Source organism: Sinocyclocheilus rhinocerous, unplaced genomic scaffold (genome assembly GCF_001515625.1).
Source record: "Sinocyclocheilus rhinocerous isolate Xijiao unplaced genomic scaffold, SAMN03320098_v1.1 scaffold907, whole genome shotgun sequence".
Lineage (NCBI taxonomy): Eukaryota > Metazoa > Chordata > Actinopteri > Cypriniformes > Cyprinidae > Sinocyclocheilus > Sinocyclocheilus rhinocerous.
This window is the reverse complement of record NW_015662569.1, coordinates 461676-488294: the sequence shown is the minus strand read 5'-3', so window position 1 is coordinate 488294 and position 26619 is coordinate 461676. Positions and strand designations below refer to the sequence as shown.

At 37.3% G+C, this 26619-nt stretch overlaps 1 protein-coding gene across 4 annotated transcripts in view; it reads left to right on the top strand.

The window, feature by feature from the left end:
• The window catches only part of LOC107728072 (protein quaking-like), an 82892-nt gene that overhangs the window by 11430 nt on the left and 44843 nt on the right, over positions 1-26619 (top strand). For all 4 annotated transcript variants that reach the window (XM_016538139.1, XM_016538138.1, XM_016538137.1 and 1 more), the window contains exon 2: positions 23665-23781. In XM_016538139.1, coding sequence (XP_016393625.1) covers positions 23665-23781 — 117 coding nt within the window. The remainder of the gene's footprint in view (positions 1-23664; positions 23782-26619) is intronic.

Genomic DNA, 26619 nt, shown 5'->3' with positions numbered 1-26619 from the left:
GTGTCATACAGATCTATTGTGGCTGTGTTGTGTCACATGACAAGCATGACGCGTCGCCATGGAAACAATAAGGCGATACATTTTAAAATAGCTCACGCTGGGGGCTCAGCTAGAATATTTTAAACTCACGTGCGAAAGGGTTAAAAGAGCAATTTCTCTAAAAAGAGCTTCACGGATGGATTTGTGTGTGTTTACAAAATGCCTTTCCATCCATGTCCTTCTGGTTGCGGTTTGTACATCTCACCCTTTGACAGGCACAATTTGTGTTTGTGGATGGGTTATGTCCTTCTTGTGAGGACATGGCTATCGGCACATTGCGCTTGAGGCTCGCATTCTTTTTTAAAAAGACCGCAAGTCACTTCAGCTGCTTCCCATCCTGGCCCTTCTACTTCTGGGTACGAAGCCACGATGATGTGCACTGAAGGAAAGCAAGGAGATGTTACGGGAGCAGTTTCGCCGGATGAATTCCCACCAACCTCTCGTTCCTCCAACTGCACGTGTTCTCCAGTAGAGTTTCTGAGTGAGCTTGAGAGCCTGCCTCAGCGCGGGTTCGATCACTCATTCGGGGCTTGCGATGAGGATGAGTTTTCTATCACAGCATCGTAGGGCTGGTCTGACCGATCGGAAGTTGATGCATTGGTCTGAGCCTGACGCTGAGATGGCAGCCATGCTTAGCCGGGCAGCAGAGAGCATCAAGCTGGAGTGGATTCTTCCACCCTGTCCTGAGCGCTCTTGCTTGAATGATTGGTTCTTGGAGACCAAGCGCAACACTCAGCCACACTTTGCCCCAGTTCCTTTCTTCCCGGAAGTGCACGAGGAACTGATGAAATCATGGAAAGCACCTTTCTGCCATAACACAATACACTGGTTCCTCTGCTCTAACCACCCTTGACAGCGGTCCAGCGAGGGAATACATGGGGTTCCCCCAGGTGGAGGGAGCGATTGCAGTGCATTTTGTGTGCAAAACGCCTGCCACCTGGAGAGGCCATCCGGGTCTCCCATCCAGAGCATATAAGTTACCTCATCCCATGTGATGAGAGCTTATACTGCTTCTGGACAAGCTGCATCCGCTCTGCATACCATAGCTGTCCTGCGGGTGTTCAGGCCAGGGTCTGCACAAGGGTGGTCCCAACTGGAGCATGTAGGAACTGTGTTCGGCGACTAACTATGCCCTACGGGCTATGAAGGTCACGGCGCAGGCTCTGGGGAGGGCGATGTCCACATTAGTGGTCCATGAGTGCCACCTGTGGCTCAACATGGCAGGTAGATTGCAGACTGGTGGGGAAGCATGATCTGGATATCAGATTCCTAGGAGGCCTCAGAAGGTTGAATCCTCCAAGGCCGTGCCTCATTCCCTCTTGGGATTTCTCAGTGGTCCTTTAGTCCTTACAGAGAGATCTGTTTGAGCCCCTTCAGTCAGCTGGACTATGAAGAAGGCCTTTTCTGACTGTGCTCACTTTTATCAAGAGGGTGGGGGATCTCCAAGCTCTCTCTGTTTACGAATCATGCCTAGAATTCGGGTCGGCAGACTCTCATGTTGTCCTGAGATCCCGGCCTGGATATGTGCCCAAGGTTCCCACCACTCCTTTTAGAGATAAGGTGGTACACAGGAGGGGAACCTTGACCTGTCTCTGTTGTGCCCGGTGCAAGCCCTATGCATCTATTTGGAGTTTCAGACTGTCTGAACAGCTCTTTGTCTGCTTCGGAGGTCAGCAAAAGGGGAATGCTGTCTCCAAACAAAGGCTCTCCCACTGGATTGTGGATGCGATCCTCATGACCTATCAGGCCAGAGGCTTACCATGTCCACTGCAAGTGAGGGCACACTCAACCAGGGGCGTTGCTGCTTCGTCAGCTATAGCAAATGGAGCCTCATTAGTGGACATTTGTAGAAATGCAGGCTGGGCTACACCTAATACATTTGCCATATTCTACAATCTGAAAATGGAAGCAGTTTTATCTAGAGTTTTGAACCCTAGCTCTTAAACTCAGATGGCTGGTAGGGTGTAGAGCTTGCATTTAACGCCTTCCGCTCTTTGAGGTGGTAATGTGCGCTTATTGAGTCCAGTTCAGTTCCTTCTTATGAACCCTGGACTACCCTTCCATCACTCAAGCACTCCCTTACGTAGCTGAGTTTAGCGGAGGCACTCGCTACAAGAATCCATTACGAGTTAGTATCCCTCAAATGAACTCTCATAATGGATTAGTGCTCCATATGTTGTGGCTCCCTTTGACGGGCCCCATATGTGTATTAGTCCACTGCTCTGTTCTGAATAGGATTCAGTGTTTCCCCTAGACAGACAGTCAGTCTGTTGCTTGTTTCTGTGCTTGGTAGTTGTCCCCTTATGTGGAGCCCACCACAGAAATCTGCCCTATATAGAACTCCCTTTTAGTGAGTCCATAGGACATATCTCCATATGATACTTTCCCTTCGGGTAGGATGTGGTCTCCGTAGTGTTCTTTCCTCACTTAGGGAAACAAACGCTTCCCCAACGTTACAACCAGGACTTCTCAACCATCATTTTTCTTGTTTTTCTCAAAATGAGAAAAGGCTCCAGCTGGAGGTGACCTCTGCCTTATTTGGCGGCTCTCCCGGGATGTTGGCGAGTGAGGTCATAAGTCTCGGGCGTTGGAAGGTTACGAGGAGGAGAGGTGCATTTGGTCGTGGCATGCTGGGCTTGTCAACATCTGCGCCCCCATGGACTCGTAACGCAGTTCAGAAGCTGTGGCATTTAGTATAGGGACCCCTAGTGTCGGAACTTCAACACAACATCGAAATGACCGACTGCAAGGGAACGTCTCAGTTACGTATGGTAACCCTCGTTCCCTGATGGAGGGAATGGAGATACCCTCGTTCCCTGATGGAGGGAATGGAGATGTTGTGTCCCATATGCCACAACTCTGAACTGCTTCTGAGTGGGTTGAGACGCTTCTTGACTGCTCAGAACAAAACGAGTGAGCAAATGCCACGCTGGCCCATTTATACCCGGATGTCTGGGGTGTGGCCAGCTATGCAAATTTTGCTCACCAATATCATTGGCATTTTTTCAGTGATGTCAGAGGTGTCTGGGTTCCCAAGTGCAACCCCTAGTGTCGGAACTTCGATACAACGTCTGCATTCCCTCCATCAGGGAAAGAAAGTTACCATACGTAACCGAGATGTTTTTTTTATTTTAATATTTTGTAATATGTAATTTATTCCTGTGATGCTGAATTTACAGCATCATTACTCCAGTCTTCAATGTCACATGATCCTTCAGAATTAATTTTAATATACTGATTTTGGTGATTTCCTATTATTATAAATGTTGAAAACAGTTTTGCTAATTAATATTTTGTAGATTTTTTTTCTTAATTTTTTTGGACATTTTTCAGGATCTTTGATGAATAGAAAGTTCAAAAGAACAGCGTTCATTTGAAATAGAAATCTTTTATAACATTTTAGATGTCTTTACTGCCACTTTTCATCAATTAATTGCATTCTTGCTGAATAAAAGCAGTGGTGTATTGTAACGAAGTAATAATACTTCGTTACAGTACTTAAGTATTTTTGGGAGTATCTGACAGTTCTTAAGTATTTTTGGGAGTATCTGTACTTTACTTGAGTTTTTATATTTCAGACAACTTTTACTTTTACTCCACTACTTTTCCTAATTAAAATGTATACTTTTACTCCAATACATTTCCCCGAAGCATATTCGTCACTTACTACAAAATAGTCAGAAGTCAGAAGAACACGTACTGCAGGAAAGCAGGTTTGACGAATCAGTGGTCTGGCGTTTGCCAGTTAGACTCCTAAAAACACCTTTGCTCATGTGCAAAAAAGTGTGCGGCTGTGCGCACAACCGCAGATGAATAATTTTCCACTCAAGTTGAGCCTGGGGCGTACGATACAGCATCGTCTGCGATAATATGGTAAGTGTCGTAATGATGTACGATCTGACATTATCAAGTATATCACAGAGAGTGCACGCACGTGATTTATTAATCTATTAAAACTCAAAATTCAAGGCATTCTAAATTGTAGACGGCAAAAATGCTTCTGTATGCTTTTTATATTTATATAATTTAATATAGTTAACTTAATCTATATCACACAAAGAGTACCGTTTTTCTGCAGATATCAGTTTCTGCAAATATCAGCATGAACACATTTAATAATAATTTTATACAAGTTCATTAAAGCAATAAGTGACTTACATTTTAGACATAATATTGCTTGTTTTTGCTCAATTTTGCCAACGAAAATAGTTCCAAAGATCACAACACAGTTTTGTGTCTATGAGCAATGGACGGTGTTTACTTACTGAATTTTTCTGGTAAGATATATTTACTTTTACTTGAGTATGGCTTTCAGGTACTTTATACACCACTGAATAAAAGTATTAATTACTTAAAAAAAACTTTTGAAGGCTAGTGTAGCCTATATTTTTCTAAAACTAAATGCCATTAAGTTTGATATTTACATAAATTTAATGTTAAACTTTATTGTGACTTACTGTAAGTGTCCAGTATTTTTGGAGTCATTAAATATGCACATGGTGTTTGAATGAGTGTCTGTTGTCTGAAAAATATATTAATATTAATAAATATGAAGAGGAGTTTGGATAGGAAGTGAAGTGTATTCCAGATGAAAATGTTATTGCTCAGAGTATTTTTTTTTCTGACATGTTTTACAAATCTCTTAAATGTAAATTAAAAACAGGCACAAATAAGAAACCTGTTGACATACAGTATAGAGCTATAAATTAATGTTAATCTTTCAGCTCAGATAAAGAAGACGAATATAATTGGAACTGTTTGTTTATTTTTAAATCACATTTTTTAAATCTAACTTATGAAATCTTGTTTGAAACATTAAGATCTCATCTGAAAGTCTAGAGAGCACGTGTGAAAGTACTGCGGTCGTTTTGTACTGCGAGACTTTTCTTCATTTGCTGTTCATTGATCCTAATGACTGTCTAGGAGAAACAACTGAGATGTTCAAGTGATGTTATTTGTGATTTTTCTTCCTGTTATGGCTAAAATCCCAAGATATTGTCTATGAATTTACTTTCATGGCAGTTTTTGACGTTTGTCTGCTTCTACATGTCCTCTGGGTGTTTAACAATACATTATAGTTTTACTTTTCTCGACCAGCGCTGTTCCACACTGAGACACTGCTATTTCAGGAAGACTGTTGTGTTCAGCCAGTGAGAGTAAGTTTTTATGAGCATGTTCTTGCGGCTGCATATATACGGATCTAAAGGGTGATGTGTTCATCACATGTGTGTATCCGTGATTGTCCTGTCATGCAGGAGATCTGGCCGCCAGCTCTTCCTCTGTCCATGTGTCATTGTTTTAATTAAATGGGTCTGATGGGATGGACCCATAACTCAGAACTGAATGAGGGCTTAATGAAAGCAAAACTACTGGACGTTAACTGGGGTATTGGGGGTATTGGGGGACAATTGCTTGCAAGCCTTTTGCATTGGTACTTATCAAAAAATTGGCCAAAATGTTTCATAAAAAAGTTTCATGTGTGTTTAAAATGTGTGAATCCTGTTAATAATTACGTATATTACTCAATTAACTTTTTTATATAATGGCTTGATTATCATAATACTCATAATACTTATTTCTATCATAATACGTATTTCTAATCCAAACGAAAAATTTTCACCTACTCTCAGTTGTCCTCAGCATGAGCATTTGAAAATAATTATTAATCGTACACAGATAATCAAATCAAACTGAATTTTGCCAAATATCGGATCAAACTGAATCCCTGTCCTAGTAAATATATAACCCCTAGTGTGTATTTGTTCTGATTCTGGCTGCCTGATGAAAGTGGGCAGTGAGGTTCTGATATGAACTCAATAAGGCCGAACGTTTAATGGAATAAGGTTATAGATTCCAGCACCTACAGAACCCTTTAAACCAGGCTAAAATCTTTTCTGCTGTCCTCCACATAAAAGCACTCCCATACACGCTCACGGCTCTGCCCACGGTGAGGTGAGGTGAGGCCCAGTGGTTGGTGTGTGAGTCTTCTCATTACTCTGGTGATAATAAACAATAACACGCACACAGGGGAGAGGTGCTGTGGCGTTCCGGATCACCTCGCGGCTAATGAAGGTTAATTAGGGTTCATTAGGATATGATGAGCGCTCGCAACACCACCACAGCCCTCTGTTTTACCCCTGCCGGGCGCCTCGGTTCCTTCCACTCCGGCTGTCACTCCTGATGGCTGTAGGGCCGCCATGGACACCTGAACATCAGTCCATATCAGTGAGAGTCCAGACAGACACCACTGCAATTACAATATGTCATTAGTATATTAAGATATATTATGATATACTGTGTCAGTGTTTCCCAACAAACCACAAATATATTCCATACTCATTCCAACTCATATTATATACTACATATAATTTAGTATTGGCATTATTAATTATTAAACTGGACATTATAATGATGATTCCTTTTTTAAACAATTAACCCTATAAAACCTAGAATATCATATTTGATATGCAAAAACTTTCTAAGGCCTCTAAATTATCAACATGATCATAACTTTGAGGAAAAACTATACACAAGCCACTACTTTTATGTTGTTAATATGTTGTTAATATTATTTCAATATATAATATAAGATGAAGATTTTCAAGATTTGACTTGATTGTTCATACTTTTATTTTATAAGTATCAAATATGATATGTTTATGGAATTATATGTTTATGGAATGTTTATTTGTTCATCTCTCGATCATCATTGTATCGCATTGCTGTATTTTTTTGGCCCCACAATACAGAGATTTGACTATAAAACTTAGCATTTAAATATCATCTTACAAAGACATATTGTTGGGAGATATAGAGAGACAACTGATATTAATATGGATTTTATTTAAGTAGTTTGCTATACTGTTATAAAGAGCTCATTGAAATACAAGCTATCGGAGTTTCATCTTCATTTCTGGCCATATAAATATCAGCAACAGCACCAAATTTCATATTTTACTCAGTTTGGGCCTCTGAATAAAACTGAGGTGTTCCTTCTCTTCTTCTTAGTTTTGAGCTCCATATTCTCACTATACCATTATATATGAGCCATAAAAATCTGATGTATAAAATATGATACTTTACAGGGTTAATACTGTGAGGAAAAACAGTCTCATCAAGTTGCTTTTATGAGACACCTGAACTTGTTTGTCTTTTTATGTTTTGACAGTTCTGGGCCAATCATGTAGAAACCTTTCAGAGAAAGACCTAACGGCAAATTTATTTATAAATGAAACCCAGGTGGAGCGTTTAAGAAATGTACAATAATTTACAGAGACAACCATCAGAGGACTGCTTCCACAAAAACACCTGTTACACACAGTATGTAAGATTATTAGTCTATAAAACATAGGAAAGGTTTCCATATTATTTCATCACTGCAGGGTAGGGTTGCATCAGTCGTTCCTAAGTTCTTACATAAATTGGAACATAAAGTCCACACTAGATTCCTAGTAACTGCTAGTTAGTTTGTAACTTATCAGGATTTCCTGTAGCTAAAACAGTTGAACATATACTAACAATGCCAAAGTCATAGGTTCTATTCTCAGGGAAAGCAAGAACTGATAAAATACCTTGAATGCAGTGTAAGTTACTCATTGTGTATGTCTAAATAACAGGTAAAATGTGAGTCTATTGATTACAATTCTGCTGTTTTATTCCAATCATTACTCAGGGTCAGAGGTGTCCAGAAATATTTAGCTTGTATGTAGAGTTACGTTTAATGATGCAGTGCAAAAAGTACTTTATATTGGGTTAAGTTGTAACTTAGTGTCCCATTACACTCTAAAAAATGCTGGGTTAAATACAATCCAGTGCTGGGTAAAATAGGGACAAACCCAGCAATCGGGTTGTTTTGACCCAGTGGTTGGGTTATTACCCAGAAGGTTGGGTTAAACATTTCACCCAACCGCTGGGTCAAAACAGCCCAATTGCTGGGTTTGTCCCTATTTTACCCAGCACTGGGTTGTATTTAACCCAGCATTTTTTAGAGTGTACATTAAAATTAGGCTAAGTTGTACAACTATGTTGTAACTTGTCTTTTTAACTGTTTTATAACTGCATTTGTAAGTGCTTTGTGACAGGTAATGAGAAGAAAATAGGATTAACTGTTATACAGTTGTGGTCAAAAGTTTACATACACTTTGCAGTATCTGAAAAATGTTACACTCTAAAAAATGCTGGGTTAAATATAACCCAGCGCTGGGTTAAAAAGGGACAAACCCAGCTATTGGGTTCTTTTGACCCAGCTATTGCGTTGTTTTGACCCAGCGGTTGAGATGTTTTGAACCCAACCGCTGGGTCAAAACAACCCAATAGCTGGGTTTGTCCCTTTTTAACCCAGCGATGGGTTATATTTAACCCAGCATTTTTTAGAGTGTAATTATTTTACCAAAATAAGAGAGATCATACAAAATGCATGTTATTTTTTATTTAGTTCTGACCTGAATAAGATATTTCAAGATGTTGACATATAGTCCACAAGAAAAAAAAAATAGTTGAATTTATAAAAAATTACCCCGTTCAAATGTTTACATATGCTTGATTCTTAATACTGTTTTGTTACCTGGATGATCCACGTCTGTTTGTTTTTTTTGTGATAGTTGTTCATGAGTCCCTTGTTTGTCCTGAACAGTTAAACTGCCTGCTGTTCTTCAGAAAAATCCTTCAGGACCCACAAATTCTTTGGTTTTCCAGCATCTTTTGTGTATTTGAACACTTTCCAACAATGACTGTGATTTTGAGATCCATCTTTTCACACCGAGGACAACTGAGATACTTAAATGCAATTATTACAAAAATTTCAAACGGTCACTGATGCTCCAGACGAAAACACGATGTATTAAGAGCCTGGAGGTGAAAACCTTTTGAATTTGAATTTGAAATCTGGGAAACATGTAGGTATCTTCTGTAGCTTCTGAAAGGGCAGAACTTAATGAAAAAAATATATATAAGATATTTAGGCAAAATATGAAAAATGCACTCATCTTCATTCTGTTCAAAATATTTCACCTCCAGGCTCTTAATGCATCATTTTTTTCATTCTGGAGCATCAGTGAGCGTTTGAACTTTTTGTAATAGTTGCGTATGAGTCCCTCAGTTGTCCTCAGTGTGAAAAGATGGATTTCAAAATATGTAAACATCTTTTATGTGAAATATCTTATTCAGGTCAGTACTAAATAAAAAATAATAGCATTTTGTAGGATCCCTTTTATTTTGGCAAAATAATTAACATTTTGCAGATGCTGCAAAGTGTATGTAACATTTTGACCACAACTGTAAGTGTAAAAGATTAGTCTTTATGTACCCACATATTTATTCAGTAATTCACAAAAAAAATACATCAAATTCATACTTAAAATTCATTGAATTACACAGTTTCTTTGATGAACTTTGAATTTTTTTGAATTTTTATTTTACTACTTTAAATTGAGGATGTTACAGTTGTCCTGAAATAATAATGAAAAAAGCCTCATTGATTTTTTTTTAAATTATTAATTTATTGAGTAATTTCGCGTATACTTTTTTTGTTGTTGCTGGATGAAAAAAAAGCAGTTACATTTTTTTAAAATTAATATAAATTAATTGTATCTATTTTTTAACAAATTGTTTATTGATGGTTGCAACATATTTTTTTCCACATTCCACATGATTTTTCAAAAACATACAGTATGGCACCAACATGAATACAAACAGTAAGAACTTGACATGTGTATTAAAATAGATTTTTGCTAGGTTTTATTTTTTCTTTAAACACTTTTAATCCACTCTTGATCTAGTACTAATATTATTTAATTACTTTTGCTTTATATATTTGAAAATAGTAAACTCTTTCGGAGAGACACATACCCCTGGTTAGGAATCACTGATATATATTTTGTAATATTTCATAATCAATAAATCCCAGAAGACATAAAAATCAGGAAAGAGATTTATTTTACTTCTTTCTATTTTTAAGTCTCTTTTTTTAGAGAGTCTCTCTTTCTTTTACTTAAGTCTCTTTCTTTGGTTTCGTTCTCAAGCCTCTTTCTTAACTTGTAAGAAAAGCTATCGTGTGGTTTCCGAAGACTTGGCAAATAGCCCACTAGTCATATGAACTATTTAAATGATACATTTATGGTGCTTTTCCATCCTTTTTTAAAGCTTGAATGCTTCGTTCATTGTAATTACATGGAAAAGAACTACTAGCTTTTGTGTTCTGCAGAAGAAGGAAAAAAGTCATACGGATTTGTAATGACATTTCGGTGAGAAAATGATGACAGATTTTTTAATTTGCCTATTACCAGAGCCGACTCGTTTATCTTCATAAGATAATGCCATCACTCCCAGTCTCTGGCAGACTCGCATGCGCTCTGTCTTAAACGGCCCTAATTACGTCCCCGCTGCCTGTTTTATTGTAGTTGATGGAAAACACACTTAATCTCCACTGTGCAGAATGAGTAAATAGGCCCCAGCCTTGAACAGCAGATATTAGAGATTCCATTAAAGCCCAGTGCTTTTTTATGTGGCTTTTGTTTTGGGTGCCGAAGCACTAAAGAGCTGAGGTAAGGTGTACGACGATGAGGCAGATAAGTCAAGCTGTCTTTAGCCATTGCTTTTTCACACACTTCCAGATAAAGGGAATTTTTAGTGTGGAAAAGGCCCGGTGATATTATTATGGCTACCAGTCATGTTTAAATTTATGAATGGCTTGAAACATTCAGTCAGCTTATAAAGTTTTAAGTTTAGAAATGGTGTGGATTTTGGTCTGCTGTTGTGGTTTGGGCTGTAACTGAATCTAGTGGAGACTTCATGGAGTTCTCAGTTTCAAGTGTCAACTTTGTCACAGATGTTTCTGTTTTCTTCAGTAGACATAAAATGAATGAAACTGTTGACAGAACATAGAGCTGTCAAATGAATTTGGATCGCATGGTGCATGGCGCATGTTGGAGTTCATATTGAAATCTGTCTTTTAATTGCAGTAAATATGAGCACAGTTTGAGAGATTGTTGAGATCTCTTCAGAAACTTTTTGAACAATCAAAGTTTTGTTGGAAGGGTCTTTGGTGGTTTCATTATAATATTTTTTGTACAAAAGTGGGTTTGGAACAAAATGAGCAGAAGTAAATTATAACAGAATTTTATTTTTGGGTGAGCTATCCCTTTAAGTCACCATTTATTTATCCTCATATTGTTCCAAAACTGACTTTTTTTTCTTCAGTGAAACACAAAAGAAAATATTTTTAAGAAGTTTCATTCCATGAAAGCATACGATAACCTGGCTCTCTGAAACATCAGAAAGAAGAAATAAGCAGCATGGAAGTATCATAAAATTATCCCATATGACTCTACGCTATATTCTACGTCTTCTGAAGTCATATGATACATTTGTGTGAGGAACAGACCAAAATCTAAGCTGTTATTCACTAAAACTCATTGTGATTGGTCACAATTCAAACATGAAGGAATGCCAGTTGGGTAGACTTACTCTCTTTAACCCAAGACAGACTGTTCCTGTCATAAGTGTACAGCATTTCGCTTTACCAAGATGGTCACCATACAAACTGTCTTCGGTCCTGTGGTCCAGCATGTGCTGAGAAGGGTTATGTGGGATTTAGAAAGGAAGAGAATTTTGACCGAGACCCAACTGAGGACGCAGCTGCCACCCTGAACACTCAACAGACCCACAGAAATGGTTTAATGGACACCATGCACAGATAAAGCCTCCAGAAGGGGGTTTTCACAGCGATGCCACTGAAGAAACATTTTGGGTTCCCAAGAGAACCTTTCAGTGAACTGTTCTTAAAAGAACCATTTTAATGATCTAAGGAACCTTTTTCCGTTATAAAGAACCTTTTGTGCAATGAAGATGTTGAAGGTTCTTCATGAAACCATTAATGCCAAAAAAGAACTTTGAGTGTACAATAATATTTTAAAGATAAAGTCTCCAAAAGGGGGTTTTCACAGTGATACCATAGAACGCTCTTAAAAATAAAGATTCTTTATTGGCATGGTTCCATGAAGAACCTGAAACATCCATAAAACCTTTCCAATGGACAAAAGGTTCTTTATAGTGGAAAAAGGTTCTTTAGATGAATAAAATGTTGGTTCTTTTAAGAACTTTTCACTGAAAGGTTCTTTGAAGGTTCTTCAAAAAAGGTTCTTCAATCACCTTTTAAACCTTCAAAAAAAAAAAAATCCTTTAAACCTTTATTTCCAGCCTGGTCTCATTGTTTATACGTAGGTATTAATACGTAACATTTTCAAGCACTTTATTGATGCTAAAACATACAATGTAGACGTATTTCAACGTTTAAAACGTACAAATCACTACGTATTTTTAGCTAAAAAACGTAAAATATTTATGTATGTTTTATATCATTAATATATTCGTATCAATGCTTTTTTTATCATTTTATCAATAAGCGATTTAGATTTTTAGAGCCCTTAACCTACCCCCAAACCTAAACCTACCCATTTTATAGCGAATATAAAAGGATATAAAATGCAATTGACCGAAATATACAGGAAAATAGCCATTTTAGTAACAATATAACACTAAAAATATTTTTATAGTCGCTAATCCCACTCCTACCTCTAAAACGAAACATAACTATTTCTGTACAGTATAAGAAAAACATGACAGACAGGTAAATGCAATTACAATCATTTATTTATTGCAAAAATGTCAAAAGCAGTACCAAAAGTAATCCAAATGACGATTCGTTGCAGCCGCAGTCCTCTCTGGCGGAATACAGTAGGTTTGTGAGGTGGAGAGCAGAATATTTGTTGTTAATCGCTGAAAATATTATCCAGATTATTTTGCCGATCCACTCCGTGAAGGCGCGCGCGCATCATTCAAACACACCTCACCAGAAACACGACATGTCGCAATCTGTGACGAATGCAGGCGAGAGCCAATGAGCGTTCGATTATCCTGCCGTAAAACCTGTTGCTTGAAGCGGCAACATTTGAATTTGTAAAGAACGCGTCAGTCAGCGTGGGCTTTGATGCTTACGGTCGCTGGCTGGACTCGCTGCTCGAGATGAAGAATGAAGATCGAAGAATAAAGGCTTGAATTTGGTTCTGTTCCTCGCAGTCGTATGGATTCTGAAGATTTAGATTACAGTGCACGAATAAAATTGTTTCATTTCGTAATTATGTTGCGTTTTTGTTGTATTTTATGGTTCTATTGTCAGTCACACAGCATGTCAGAGAAAACGCCAGTCTGTGAAGGCCCATGGCAAACAAAGTAAATATTACATGAATGGTTAAACGATTGCAGAATTTTTTTTTTATTTTAAGGGTTTAAAGCGAAGTCTTGTTAAACATTATGTAGGCCTATTCTTGGAAACGAGCTGGCAACAGAAATCTAACAGAACAGAACAAAATGTTATTTCACATTAAGTAAACGAGTAAACAATTTAATAATGCAATTGAAAACATAATGTCATTGATATGACAACTAAAAAACAATAATAAAATGAATGCCGCAATTTCATAACGATTCATTTTTAGATGTCGTCAATACGTCAGTTTTGTACGTTTAAATGCTGAAAATACGTTAGTATTTGTACGTTTATGCCGGGTTCAGACTACACAATATTTTTGTTGGTCACGTTAGTCACTGTGTCAGATTACACGATTTTGACTCCTAAAATCTTGTCGTATCGTGGACAAGAAACATGTCAGACTACACGTTGCTTCCCGACCATTCATCGCGTGCCGTCTTTAACGACGTGCGTGATGTCATCGAGAAGGCGGAACTAGCGACTGACTTCCGAAAACAAGAGTGTAAACATTGCTGAAGCGCTTCCAATATATAGTTCGCCAGCATTTTTCTTTCTTTGTTCTGTCGTGGTAGTCCCTCGATGACACATCATACAGGCAGGAGTACTGTTGCCACAACTCTTCTCTTTCGTTTTGCCATGTTTGAAACCTGTGTATGAAAGAGCTTCTGTGCTGCTATTGGTCAACGTCACCAATGTGACAGAACTCGTATTAACTTTTAAGTGACTTGCTCATCCCAATTGAAATTTAATTTTAAATCTAGACTGTATTTAGAGAGCAGACTTGGAGAATGGACTAGCTATTCAGTTATCAGTTTAAAGCCTGTTCACACTAAGAACAATACATATAACCACTACATTTTAAAAATGACTTTAACTCCAAGAATAGTGGAGTCCACAATTATGACAAAAACAATCAAAATCCATCTGACAGTCCACAATAACACTACCTTTTCTTTTCTTCATGCTTTTTTTTTCAGCAAGGGCATATTTAATTGATCACATGTGACAGTAAAGACTTTTGTTACAAAAGACTTCTATACAAATAAATGATGTTCGTTTGAACTTTCTATTCATGAAAAAAAGAATAATGTGACACTGAAGACTGCTAGAAATTTCACATTTCCTTCACAGAAATAAATTACATTTAAAATGTATTCAAATAGAGAACAGTTATTTTAAATTCAAAAATATAAAAATCAAAAACATAAACTTGCTTGACCCCAAATGTTTGAACTGTAGAGTATGTTTACAGAACATACTGTAACTGTGGTGTGCACTTAGAATAAACATTACATTATCATCTATTGGTATCTGCACTTACATATTTATTGCTATATCCTTTGCATCACTAATTAGACATGCTTAATTTGGACATGTATGGTTATCCAGTACATTTTTCCATAGTGCCCCTTAAAATACAGTAGTTTCAAGGATTTTTTCCCTCAAACTAAGAACCCTACTCACGCAGGATTCAAATTCTGGGTCATCTCTGTTTAGGACCAAACCTTCACCCTTTTGTATTAAAATCTCTAACCATTAATCTCCCAAACACCCCTTAACCCCAGTCACGTTGTGTTGTGATCTGATATCTCACCGCTTCTCCTAATCTCCTAAACGGAACAGTAGGTCATGGGGTTGAGGCTAAAGGTCACTGTCTGTAGAACTATCGTTGGCATTTCTGTCTGCCTCCTTCTGATTGAGCTATGTACTAAGACGAGTCCTCCCGATTGTGATTGTTTGATGTTCTCTGTCTCTGGCCCCATCAGGTCTGGTTACCTTAGAAGCGGATGTCCCGGTTGGGTATGCTAATCCTTGTGTGTATATTTGTGCAGTTTTTGGGTTTGTGTTGCAGTTTAGAAGGTTTACTGAGGAAATGAGGGAACATGATTCAGGACAGAGAACACGTAGAAACCTGCATCCTACCAAATTACTACTCCATTATCATCATCATTAGTGATTAGTGTCTGAGAGACTGTCTAGCCAGCCAGACACTCTTAACAGTGTCGCCTGTAGAGTGGTCAGAAAGATGATGCTCATGATAACGGTAGAAAAGTCTTGAAAAGGTGACTGTATTTCCCAGCTCATTGGCTTAATCTCAAGCACTGATTGCCCTGTCCAAAGACTACCTGTGCAGTACAAGTATTGTTTTTGGAGATACATTCTACAATCACTGCAAGAATTATTTTAAATGAGCAATAATACGTTTTTCCTGTCTGACAGTCTGTGCGTGCTAAATTCTTCTAAACTGTCCAGCTGCTCTGTAGCTGCTCTGGACATTGATGGTAAATTCTTGGTTTATATCAGAGGTGCAAAGTATTGGAGCCTAATCACACCTGCAAGATTATTTAAGGGAAAAATATGATAAAAATTCAACTATTAATAATGAGTATTATTCTCATATTTTTGTTCTATTGATTTGTATTATTCTATTTTAGTATTTTTCGTTACTTAGGACAGCCTAATTTGTTGTGTTGTTATAGCTTGCATCTGAAAGAAGCAGAACATTTCTTTTAATTTTGTGTAACATAACAGAGCTGCACACATCTGCCAAATGTTTGAATGTAATCTAAATCTACGTTTATGTTAAATGGACATGTACAAGTAAAATATTAGGAGTAAGAAGTGAATTGTTTTCATGTCTCCAATCGATAATTATTAAATGTAATAAACCTACATTAGTAATAATGATTTGATGCTGTTGAAGTGTAATGCCGGGTTCAGACTACATTATATTTTTGTCGGTCACGATAGTCACTGTGTCAGATTACACGATTTTGACTCCTAAAATCTTGTCGTGTCGTGGACAAGAAACATGTCAGACTACACGTTGCTTCCCGACCATTCATCGCGTGCCGTCTTTAACGACGTGCGTGATGTCATCGAGAAGGCGGAACTAGCGACTGACTTCTATAGCACTTCCGCTATAGTTCGCCAGCATATTCTTTCTTTGTTCTGTCGTGGTAGTCCCTCGATGACACATCATACAGGCAGGAGTACTGTTGCCACAACTCTTCTCTTTCGTTTTGCCATGTTTGAAACCTGTGTATGAAAGAGCTTCTGTGCTGCTATTGGTCAACGTCACCAATGTGACAGAACTCGTCGTGGACGACGGAAAAAAATTAAACATGCTAGTTTTTCTGTCGTGATGTCGTGAAGCATTGCAGACGCAGAATCGGTTGTCGTCCACTATGACACACTACACGAGCTGAAACGATGGAATCTTGCGTCCCGAAGCACATTGTCGTTTACGAATCCCCACGACACCCTACGTCAAGCAAATCGTGGCAAAATCGGGCTAAAATCGTGTAGTCTGAACCGGGCATTAGATGCTGTAAATACGTCAGTATTGTACATTTTAGTGCCTGTAAAAAAGTAAGTAAATGTACATTTTGTAGAACCACATTTTACGTCAAATACATACGAATTATCATGAGATCACGTTGTTATTTCTAAGAGAGAAGAATCATTATGGGTTCCTCAAAGTACCTTTCAGTGCACAGTCCTCAAAGGAGCCATGTTTTTTCTTCATGTGAAGAACATTTTAACATTTTAGCCTTTATTTTTAAGAGTTCCCACTGATATGCTTTAGCTAGTTCACACTGGCCTATGTGTCTTCACTTCTGTACAGCATCACCCCGACAGCACCTCCCACACAAAAAGACACATCTCACGCTAACCTATTCACGCAAACAAATGTTACGCGCATCGGCCTCCATCCATTGCCCTGACATCACCTGACAGCGAGGAAGATGAAAATTTAATTCATCTTATCTTCTCGTCAGTCTCTACAAGAACACACCTAGACACTCGCACAGCCCTCTTCACACACTTGCATGCAGACATTCATCAAAGCATCAAAGGAGCTTTGTGAGACGCACAGCAGGAGCAGGCCCACACAAAAGGCGCAGGTACAAGAGAGTGAGATTGTGTGCATTTGATAGGAGAGCTTCGGATGACAGCCGGTGAGTTGAGAGGTGGGGAAGTGTTGCATCCATTCAGGTAGGCGAGACGCTGCCGTCACTTACACTTTTGGTGTGCGCTGTGCTTGAGAAGATGTAGAGTCTGTATGTGGCGGCTTCACTTCCTGTTTTTTTGTCTTTTTTTGGGAGACAGACTGATGGGATATACAGCAGCAATGTTTGTGAAATGGGAGTTTAAGGTTTCAGAATCAAATGTTTGTTCTCAAATGTCAAATGTTTGTTCTCAAAGCATCCTACAGTCAACATGACATCCAAATTGACACCATTTACTTTCTTAAGAAATGTCCCTGATCTTATTCGGGATGATTCATCAGTGCATTTCATATTGAAATGTACTTTTTTTGCCCCTGAAACAATTTCTTTTTTGAGAAAATAACATTAAAATCAACACCCTTTTCACCCTCTTCAGTCAAATCCAGTTGAATAAATTTCTGGTCCATCTTACTTTATTACATTATTTCTCACTGAATATAGAGCACAAAAAGGGTTCCAGGCAAAATCCCATTCATCTTGAATTGATAACATATAAACCTGAAACATATTTAATTGATGTTTAAATTTTATATTTTAAAAAAAATGTTAATTGCGGAATTCCATGAACATTTTGTAGATTCTGGAGGGTGTATTTGAACTTATGAATGCAAAACTACCATTTAAAAGATTTTATAATTTTTTTTTTTTTATGAAATCTCTTATGCTCACCAAGGCTGCATTTATTTGATACAAAAATTATTATATATTGTGAAATATTATTTCAATTTAAAATTTAAAACTTTTTAAAACTTTTTTCTATTTGAATATATGTTAAAATGTAATTTATTCTTCTGATGTAATGCTGAATTTTCAGCATCATTACTCCAGTCTTCAGTGTCACATGATCCTTCAAGAATCATTCTAATATGCTGATTTGCTGCTCAAGAAAGATTTTTGATTATTATCAGCATAGAAAACGTTTGTGCTGCTTTATTTATTTATTTATTTTGTGACAAGCATGATACATTTATTTCAGGATACTTTGATGCATAGAAAGTTCAAAAGAACAGCATTTATTTGAAATAACAATTTTTAAATGTGTTCTTATTTTTTTTATGTTACCCAAAACTTTTGAATGGTAGTGTGTCATGGTTTCGACAAAAAAAAAAAAATTAATAATAATAATAATAATAAATGTTTTCGTGGTTGCTGAAAATTCAGCTTTGCCATTACAGGAATAAATAACATATACAGCATCCTTGCTGAATAAAAGTATTAATTTCTGATTTAATTATGTAATTTACAGTGCTTTATGGAATGAGTCACTTTTGTAGTTTTTTTTTTAGTTTTTTTTTTACATTTTATAAAAACATTAAATATTCCCGGAACCAAGATATTAAATACCAGTGAAAAAGTGGGTGGATACTATTACATTTCAATATATGTCATTGTGTCAACAATTAAATGTGATGCGGATACTGTTTAATGTCATCTTTCTGAATAGCTTCAGAATTAGATGATATATTGACTTTGATGGGTATCCACTAATGAACCCATTGGATTCATCATTAAAAGTTTAAAAGATTAGAGATGTTGGCTAAGTTTTATGAGATTTTATAGATTCATATGCAGTCCAAGCTCAAATCACTATATGTGAAGGACATTGCAGCAGATTTTTTCCCATCAGGGGATACTCGCCAGCATCTCTGAAACCCAACAGCTGAGTAAAAGCGAGTTTATTCAGGTCCGTCCGTATGTGTCTGTTTTCAAGTGCTCTCACCAGGCCCCAGCGTCACATAATCCAGACGGAGAGCGGAGGTCATCCGACCGTCTGTGAGCCGCTTCGGAGAGCTGTGTGTGTAATCCCGGCAGATGTGTGAATACAGCAGGGAGACCGCGGATGTATAATTTGCGCCTGCTGCTTTCGGAGTGAAGCCGTTCCTTCTGGAGTCCCTTGCACTGATTACTCATTCTCAAGGGCACCTTGGAAATTCGCCTGTGCAGGCCTGAAGAAAAGACTTTGATTTGGTATACCGAGCAGTTTTCCATCACGTAGCGACAGCGGCTCTGAACATACATGACCTTTGCGCTGGCTTGGTTTCTGAAAGGGCTTGTTATTTCCGGTCTCTAAGGGTGTTTTCCAGGCAGGCTCATATGTATATAAATATCAAGTAACCTGCAAGGAGTGTATCATCTTGTAATACATCCTTGTTATGGCATATTTACATGTGGCCCTGAAATTCAGTGTTTTAAAACTGATATTTTAACTAAAGTCTCTCTTTACCTGTTGCATTAACCACAAACAGGCCTAATAACACACTAGTGATACTGATACTGGTTTACTTCTGATAATTATATATATATATTTTTTTTTTTTTGAGAATATTGTGCAAATTTAATTTATTCTCCATGTTGTGCAAGCATTTTGGATGGAAATAAATTATATTGCATCATTTGAATAGCAATTCTAAATGGTTATTTTACTAATCAGAGGATCTTGTTAACTTTCTCTGGCACTTGTGCAGTGACTTAAACCTGGGTTTGACTGTGCATGAAAGAAAAAAATATATATATTTTATATATTAATTGCATTGCATGCACATTAATAAGTAAAGTGATTATTCATGATAATTTTAATTATGTTCATTTTACAGGAGGCTCAGCTTCCATTGCCTCTTCTGTGACTGGCAATGGTAATTTCTTCGCATCTCAAACTGAAATAGGAAGTAAAAGCAAAGTTACATATCATGAATACATTTTATTTTATAAGTGTTAAAGCAGGAAAGTTGTCCCACTTTTTTCCAAAATGACATTACCATTATATACCAAATTCCATACAAATTCCATCACACATGGTCAAAACCACATAGAAGATTGATCAAGATCAGATCTTTATTTCATGACACTAGAATATATGATATTTGAAGAAGTTTTACTTTTCAAGGTAGTGGAAAGTAGGAAGCCGCTGCATATAGGAGCGTCAGAACTGTATGGATGCATGTCACTCATATATGCAAACATGAATGTACAGTGGAAATGACAGCTTTTAATCTTGACTGTGTGTTCTTAGACATTAGACACTTTAATATAAAAATGATTTATTCGCATGTAAAAAGTGCCATATGCATATTTTAATAGGTTTATTAATTAAAAAAAGATGGAGTTACAGTCTTTTTTATGTACATGCAGAAATAAACACACACAACTTTTATTTGAAGGGTGAACACACACGCATACAAATGTAATGCACGCCCTTGTGCTTTGTGCCTCCAAGTAAAATTTAATTGCTTTTTTTTTTCATTCATATCTGCAAGGCTCTTGGACAGGGATGAAGGGTGCCAGAATAAAAAAATAAAAACTGCACAAACATACTCAGTGACGATGTTTTACCAGTAGTCGATTATGCATGGAGTCAGTCATGTGAAAAGAGCGTAACATCAGAATACCAAACACATTGATAAAGCGGGCCCCGAAGGCTTATTGATTAGAGCAGGAGGCCTGTAGTGTAAAATGGGATTTTTAAGAACGCAAGGCTGCATGCCTCCAAAACAAACCGCTGCTGCACGTCACACTGACTGTATTAGAATGGAGTTCCCTAAAGGAGAGAAAGAGATGCAACATGCAAATTTCCTAAAATCTATAGAATAAATAAATAAAGATAAAAAATAGTGATCACATGACTGTGCAGTTTCATACAATGCACAAGATGATGAAGTATGCAGAAATAATTGTGGGTTGTGTTCTGGGGTTATTGAGTTGCATGTTACATAATCTGAAGTAACAGGTCAAATATTGTTACTTTTTTTTTTATTTAAACCCTATTATCAGAGTTAATATTATTTAATGTGCTTAATGTACTGACATATGTAATGCATTACTTTGAAAAGTCACTCAGTATTTTTTAAAAGAAATTAATACTTTTATTCAGCAATTAAGCATTAAATCTATCAAAAGTGACATAAAGACATTTATAGTGTTACAGAATATTTCTGTTTTAAAAAAATGCTGTTCTTCTGAACTTTCTATTTATCAAAGAATCCTGGGGGGGGGAAATGTGCAGTTTTCACAAACTTATTAAGCAGTACAACTGTTTTAAACATTGATAATAATCAGAATTTTTTCTTGAGCAGCAAATCATAGAATGATTTCTGATGGGTCACGTGATACGACTGGAGTAATGATGCTGAAAATTCAGCTTTGCATCACATGAATAAATTACATTTGAAAATATATTCAAATTGAAAACAGTTATTTAACATTATTACTGCTTGTTACTGTATTTTTGACATTTATTTATTTTATTTATTTACATTTATTTTAAAAAGAAATGCAGCCTTGGTGACACTTATTTCAAAAATATTAAAAAAATCTAACCGACCCCAAACTTTTTAATAATAGTGTATTCAGAGTTGGTCTGATATTGTAACTGTAACACAATGTTATTGTAACTGTAACACAAACTCACTCACATTTGCATGTCAGTTCTCTAGCACTACAGACCGGGCCAGAGCCTTTGACCGACAGCCGTCGGGTCAGTGCTGATACCTGATCGATTAGGTGAACAATTGGTGGCTCTTATCTTATCAGTGAAGGCCTAGAGGAGGCGCAGGCATATAGGAGGCTATCGGCTGCTGCTCTCTGCACATTGTCTGAGTCCCGGGCTGATGAGCTCCACGATAACACTTAGGCAGCCTGCTCAAATAAAGTACCTCCCAGGGAATTTCATTCACACAATTCTGCTGAATTCCATCACCTAACTCGCATGTCCGTGATCACTTTTGAACTTAGCCAGGGTTAGAAATGAACACAAAACATTGCATTTTATGTACATATATTCAGTGCAGACACAGTATTGGCCTGTAGCCATATCAGAATTTACGGTCTCTGTAACACAATGTTATTGTAACTGTAACACAAACTCACTCACATTTGCATGTCAGTTCTCTAGCACTACAGACCGGGCCAGAGCCTTTGACCGACAGCCGTCGGGTCAGTGCTGATACCTGATCGATTAGGTGAACAATTGGTGGCTCTTATCTTATCAGTGAAGGCCTAGAGGAGGCGCGGGCATATAGGAGGCTATCGGCTGCTGCTCTCTGCACATTGTCTGAGTCCCGGGCTGATGAGCTCCACGATAACACTTAGGCAGCCTGCTCAAATAAAGTACCTCCCAGGGAATTTCATTCACACAATTCTGCTGAATTCCATCACCTAACTCGCATGTCCGTGATCACTTTTGAACTTAGCCAGGGTTAGAAATTAACGCAAAACATTGCGTTTTATGTACATATATTCAGTGCAGACACAGTATTGGCCTGCAGCCATATCAGAATTTACGGTCTCAGAAGTGAGAGATGATTAATGTGCAATAATGAAGTGATTTTTGATGAAGCACTAAATTAAGCTTGGCAAACTTTGAATTTAACACTCCCAGAAAATACAAAACTATACATGAAAATCTACTTGAAATGAAAATCAATCATAATAGTAGTCTGTAATAATCTAACATAAAAACATTGTAATTTAAAATATATTCTATATAAAAAACTATTATATTATTATAAAACATCATTATATATATATATATATATATATATATATATCACTTTTCACGAACCCAAGGACAATGCATAAACATTTCAATAACCCAGAGTAAACAGATGCGTTTTCAATTGCGTTCTGAAGGTGGTTGAGATACAGTTTCACTGAGATGCTGGGGGAGAGATTTCCAGTATGTACTGTAGGGGTCAAGACACTGAAAGACCATCCATCCAATGAAGGAACATTCACTCTCCGGAAAAAAAAGGAGCATATTAGTACCTTAAAAGTATATATTACTACCTAAAGTATACATATTAGTACCTAAATGGTACATTTTAGTAAGTTTTGTTACAGCCCCAATGACAGCTTTTGTACCTTTTTCAGAGAGTGTTAATAAACTCCAGAAGTCTCCAGAAGGCCTAAGAGTAGAAAGCAGAGAATGAGCATGATTCAGATCAACTAAATATTGTGGTGCAAGACTAAGAAGGGCTTAAAAATGGTCATTATAATTCTTGTACTGAGTGTGATAAGCATCCAGGAGCCAATGTAGGAGTGTGTAGGAGTGTGTGTGTGTGTGTGTGTGTGTGTGTGTGTGTGCGTGCGTGCGTGTGTTAGGAATTAGGAATTACATTATTAATAACTTCAAACATAAGAATATTATGTGTAATGCCCCCTGCATAATAATGCTACATAACAACCTGATACTTTACACTATAGTGAAGAAATTCGAAAGTAACATGAAATGTACATTTTATAGTATTGTTGATGCAAACTGTGACTAGTCAAATGCTAAAGTGTATGTATTACACTGCTCCATCCAGACGCAGATGCAGTGAGTGAGATGTGTGTGTTTGTGTGTTGCAGTTTAATTTTGTGGGCCGGATCTTGGGCCCGCGGGGGCTCACAGCCAAACAGCTGGAGGCAGAGACAGGATGTAAGATCATGGTGAGAGGGAAAGGCTCCATGAGGGACAAAAAGAAGGTAAGATCTACAAACATACACACATGTACAAACATTCCCTAACACATACTTACACACTTATAATAAACACACATGTTCATAGAGATAGAGAGTGTTATTTTTTGTGACATTTTATAATAAGTATACAGTAATAAAGCATTTATAGGGGTGAATTCAGGTAAATGTCTTACCTTCACTTTTTGTCGTTGAGATGACTAGGAAAAAATGTCCTATTTATCCTGAAGTAACCCCAAATTTATTAACAAACTATTGTAGTTATATAGTCATAGTGGTAGCACTTTATCTTACAGTACGTGTACTTCCCTGGTACATACATGGCAAATATCTTGTACCTACAGGCAAATGAGTGGTAACACAAGGTACTTACCTGAAGTGTATGAACATGGTAAATTGAAGAACTGGTAATTCCTGTGTAATGTTTATGTAAAATGGTGCATTTTATTTTACAGTCCTATTTAAAGTATCTTTTTTTTTTGCCACCAATGGCATTTGTGAATGAATTGACAATATTTACAAGCAGTAAATATTTCTCATGTGCCATGAAACATTTATCATTAACATTTTTTATAAAATTATATTATATTATATTATAGTATATACATTTTATAATGTCCTTGTTGCAGTTGTTTACCTGTTTTATTTGATATTATAGAATCACAGTCTTTATTTCTCAGCGCAAACAATAACATGATTTTGTTCCTTTCGTGGCATGGAATATTATATATATGACATTTTCCACTGAGGAAAAAAAAAAAGATGAGTCATGATATTCTGTGAGTAGATTGTCTGAATGTTGTGCATTTTTTTATTTATTTACTTATTTATTTATTGACTACTCTTATGTTTGCGATGGTCAGGCTATCATTCTTACAGTTTAAACAATAACACTGCAGTTCCAGAACATCATGTCAGTTGGTGAGTGTCAATTTTGGACCTTGGAGACACACATAACTCATGCAAGAACAATCATGACAAACTCACAATCACACCAGATGGAGGAATCTGATTGGATGATTTTGTGCACAGTCTTCACACATCCATATGCTTAAACATATTGCTCATTTTTAACATGCACTCAAAATTCACTCAGTCAGCAACTGTGGCTCGTCGTTTGTCCGGATGACAGACGCACCGGCGCTCGCGATCGGACAGAGTTTACATGCGTACAGTTCATTCGAGAGTAAACTAGCCCAGTCCAGCCCTCACTGCCCAACTGAGATCCTTTGCAGGGAATAACAAGCCCTCCCCTCGCTCCTGAGAGCCATGGGCAGATGTTCAAACATTGTCCTTGGCCTCAGATGAGTGGGGGTTGGATCCTGTGGCCCTGCCAGGGCTCCTCTCCCAGTCGAACCCCAGTCAATGGACGGCACGCTGGGCCAACGACGCCGGGGCAGTGGGGGTCACAGGACGGTCTGGAAGCTTGGGGTCATATTCACTGTCCATCATTAACACTTAAGCAAACACACATGTTCACATGAACACAAACATGCAGATTATTATCATTGGGATTATTGGCATTTTGGGAGCAAAGCACAGTACGCCTGCACTGTTAGACAGATGTGCGCGATCACACACACATGCTCACACATGTATCTGATCTGGAGGCACATTTGTGTTTCCATTAGTTGGGCAGGACCCATATTTGGACAAGTGCTGGAAGCGGATAGTTATCCGAGCCCATCCTGGGTGACCGCAAGGAGGATCCAGAGGAAAATAAAACAAGTGCTCTGTGAAAAGCACTGTTGTCATTTCCAACGTTTCCCGCACATCTGGATCGGCTCTGCATCCTGTCAGAGCACAGCTGGTCGTCCGCGTATCGGATCTCAGCTGTGTGCACGTGCGTGCATCGCCGATGGCTCCTTTCTGATAGTACGACCCGTTCTGCATTGACGGGGTCAATTGAAGCTCTTGTGCAAACATTCACATGTGTGTTTAAAGGTTCTGCTGTCTTTGCTCTGCGAGTCTCAAGCTGCTTTGGTAGATAGTGGAAAATATCATGCCTGTGTCTTTTGTTTCTCATGATCTCTTCACCTCCTACCTTGCATCTGTCTTTCACACACACCTTTAGTTAGATATCTAAAGGGGGACATGCCGTGGACATCTGATGTAACACTGTACATTAAGGTCCTATATGTTAACGATGTTTAATGCAATCAAATAAAAATGAACAATACTTTCACAGCATTTATTCATTTTGGTTCTTGTTGATTTCTACACACATAACCATTCAAAAATGTGGAGTCAGTAAGATTTTTTGAAAGAAATTAATACTTTTATTCAGCAAGTATGCTTTAAATGATTAAAAGTGACAGTAAAGACATTTCTGATGTTACAGAATATTACAAAAGATTTCAAAGAATGCTGTTCTTTTGAACTTTCTGTTCATCAAAGAATCCTGAAGAAAAAAGAAAGTATCAGGGTTTCCACAAAAATATGAAGCAGCACAACTGTTTTCAGAATTTATAATAATACATGTTTCTTTAGCAGTAAATCTACATATTAGAATGATTTCTGAAGAAATAAATAAATTGCATTTTTTTTATTGTAATCTGTAATAATATTTTACAACACTGTTATTACTGTATCTTTGATTAAATAAATACAGCCTTGTTGAGCATAATATACTTAATTAAAAATATTAAAATATATATTAAAAATATATATATTAAAAAATCTTACTGACCGCAAACTTTTGAATGGTACTGTATTCTATACATTTCAGGTTGTATAAATTAACATTGGTTAAATTGTTGTTGTAAAATATTGTTGTTCATTGTTAACTTGATAACTAATTCATGTTAATGCATTGGACCTTATTATAAAGTGTTACCAGAATCA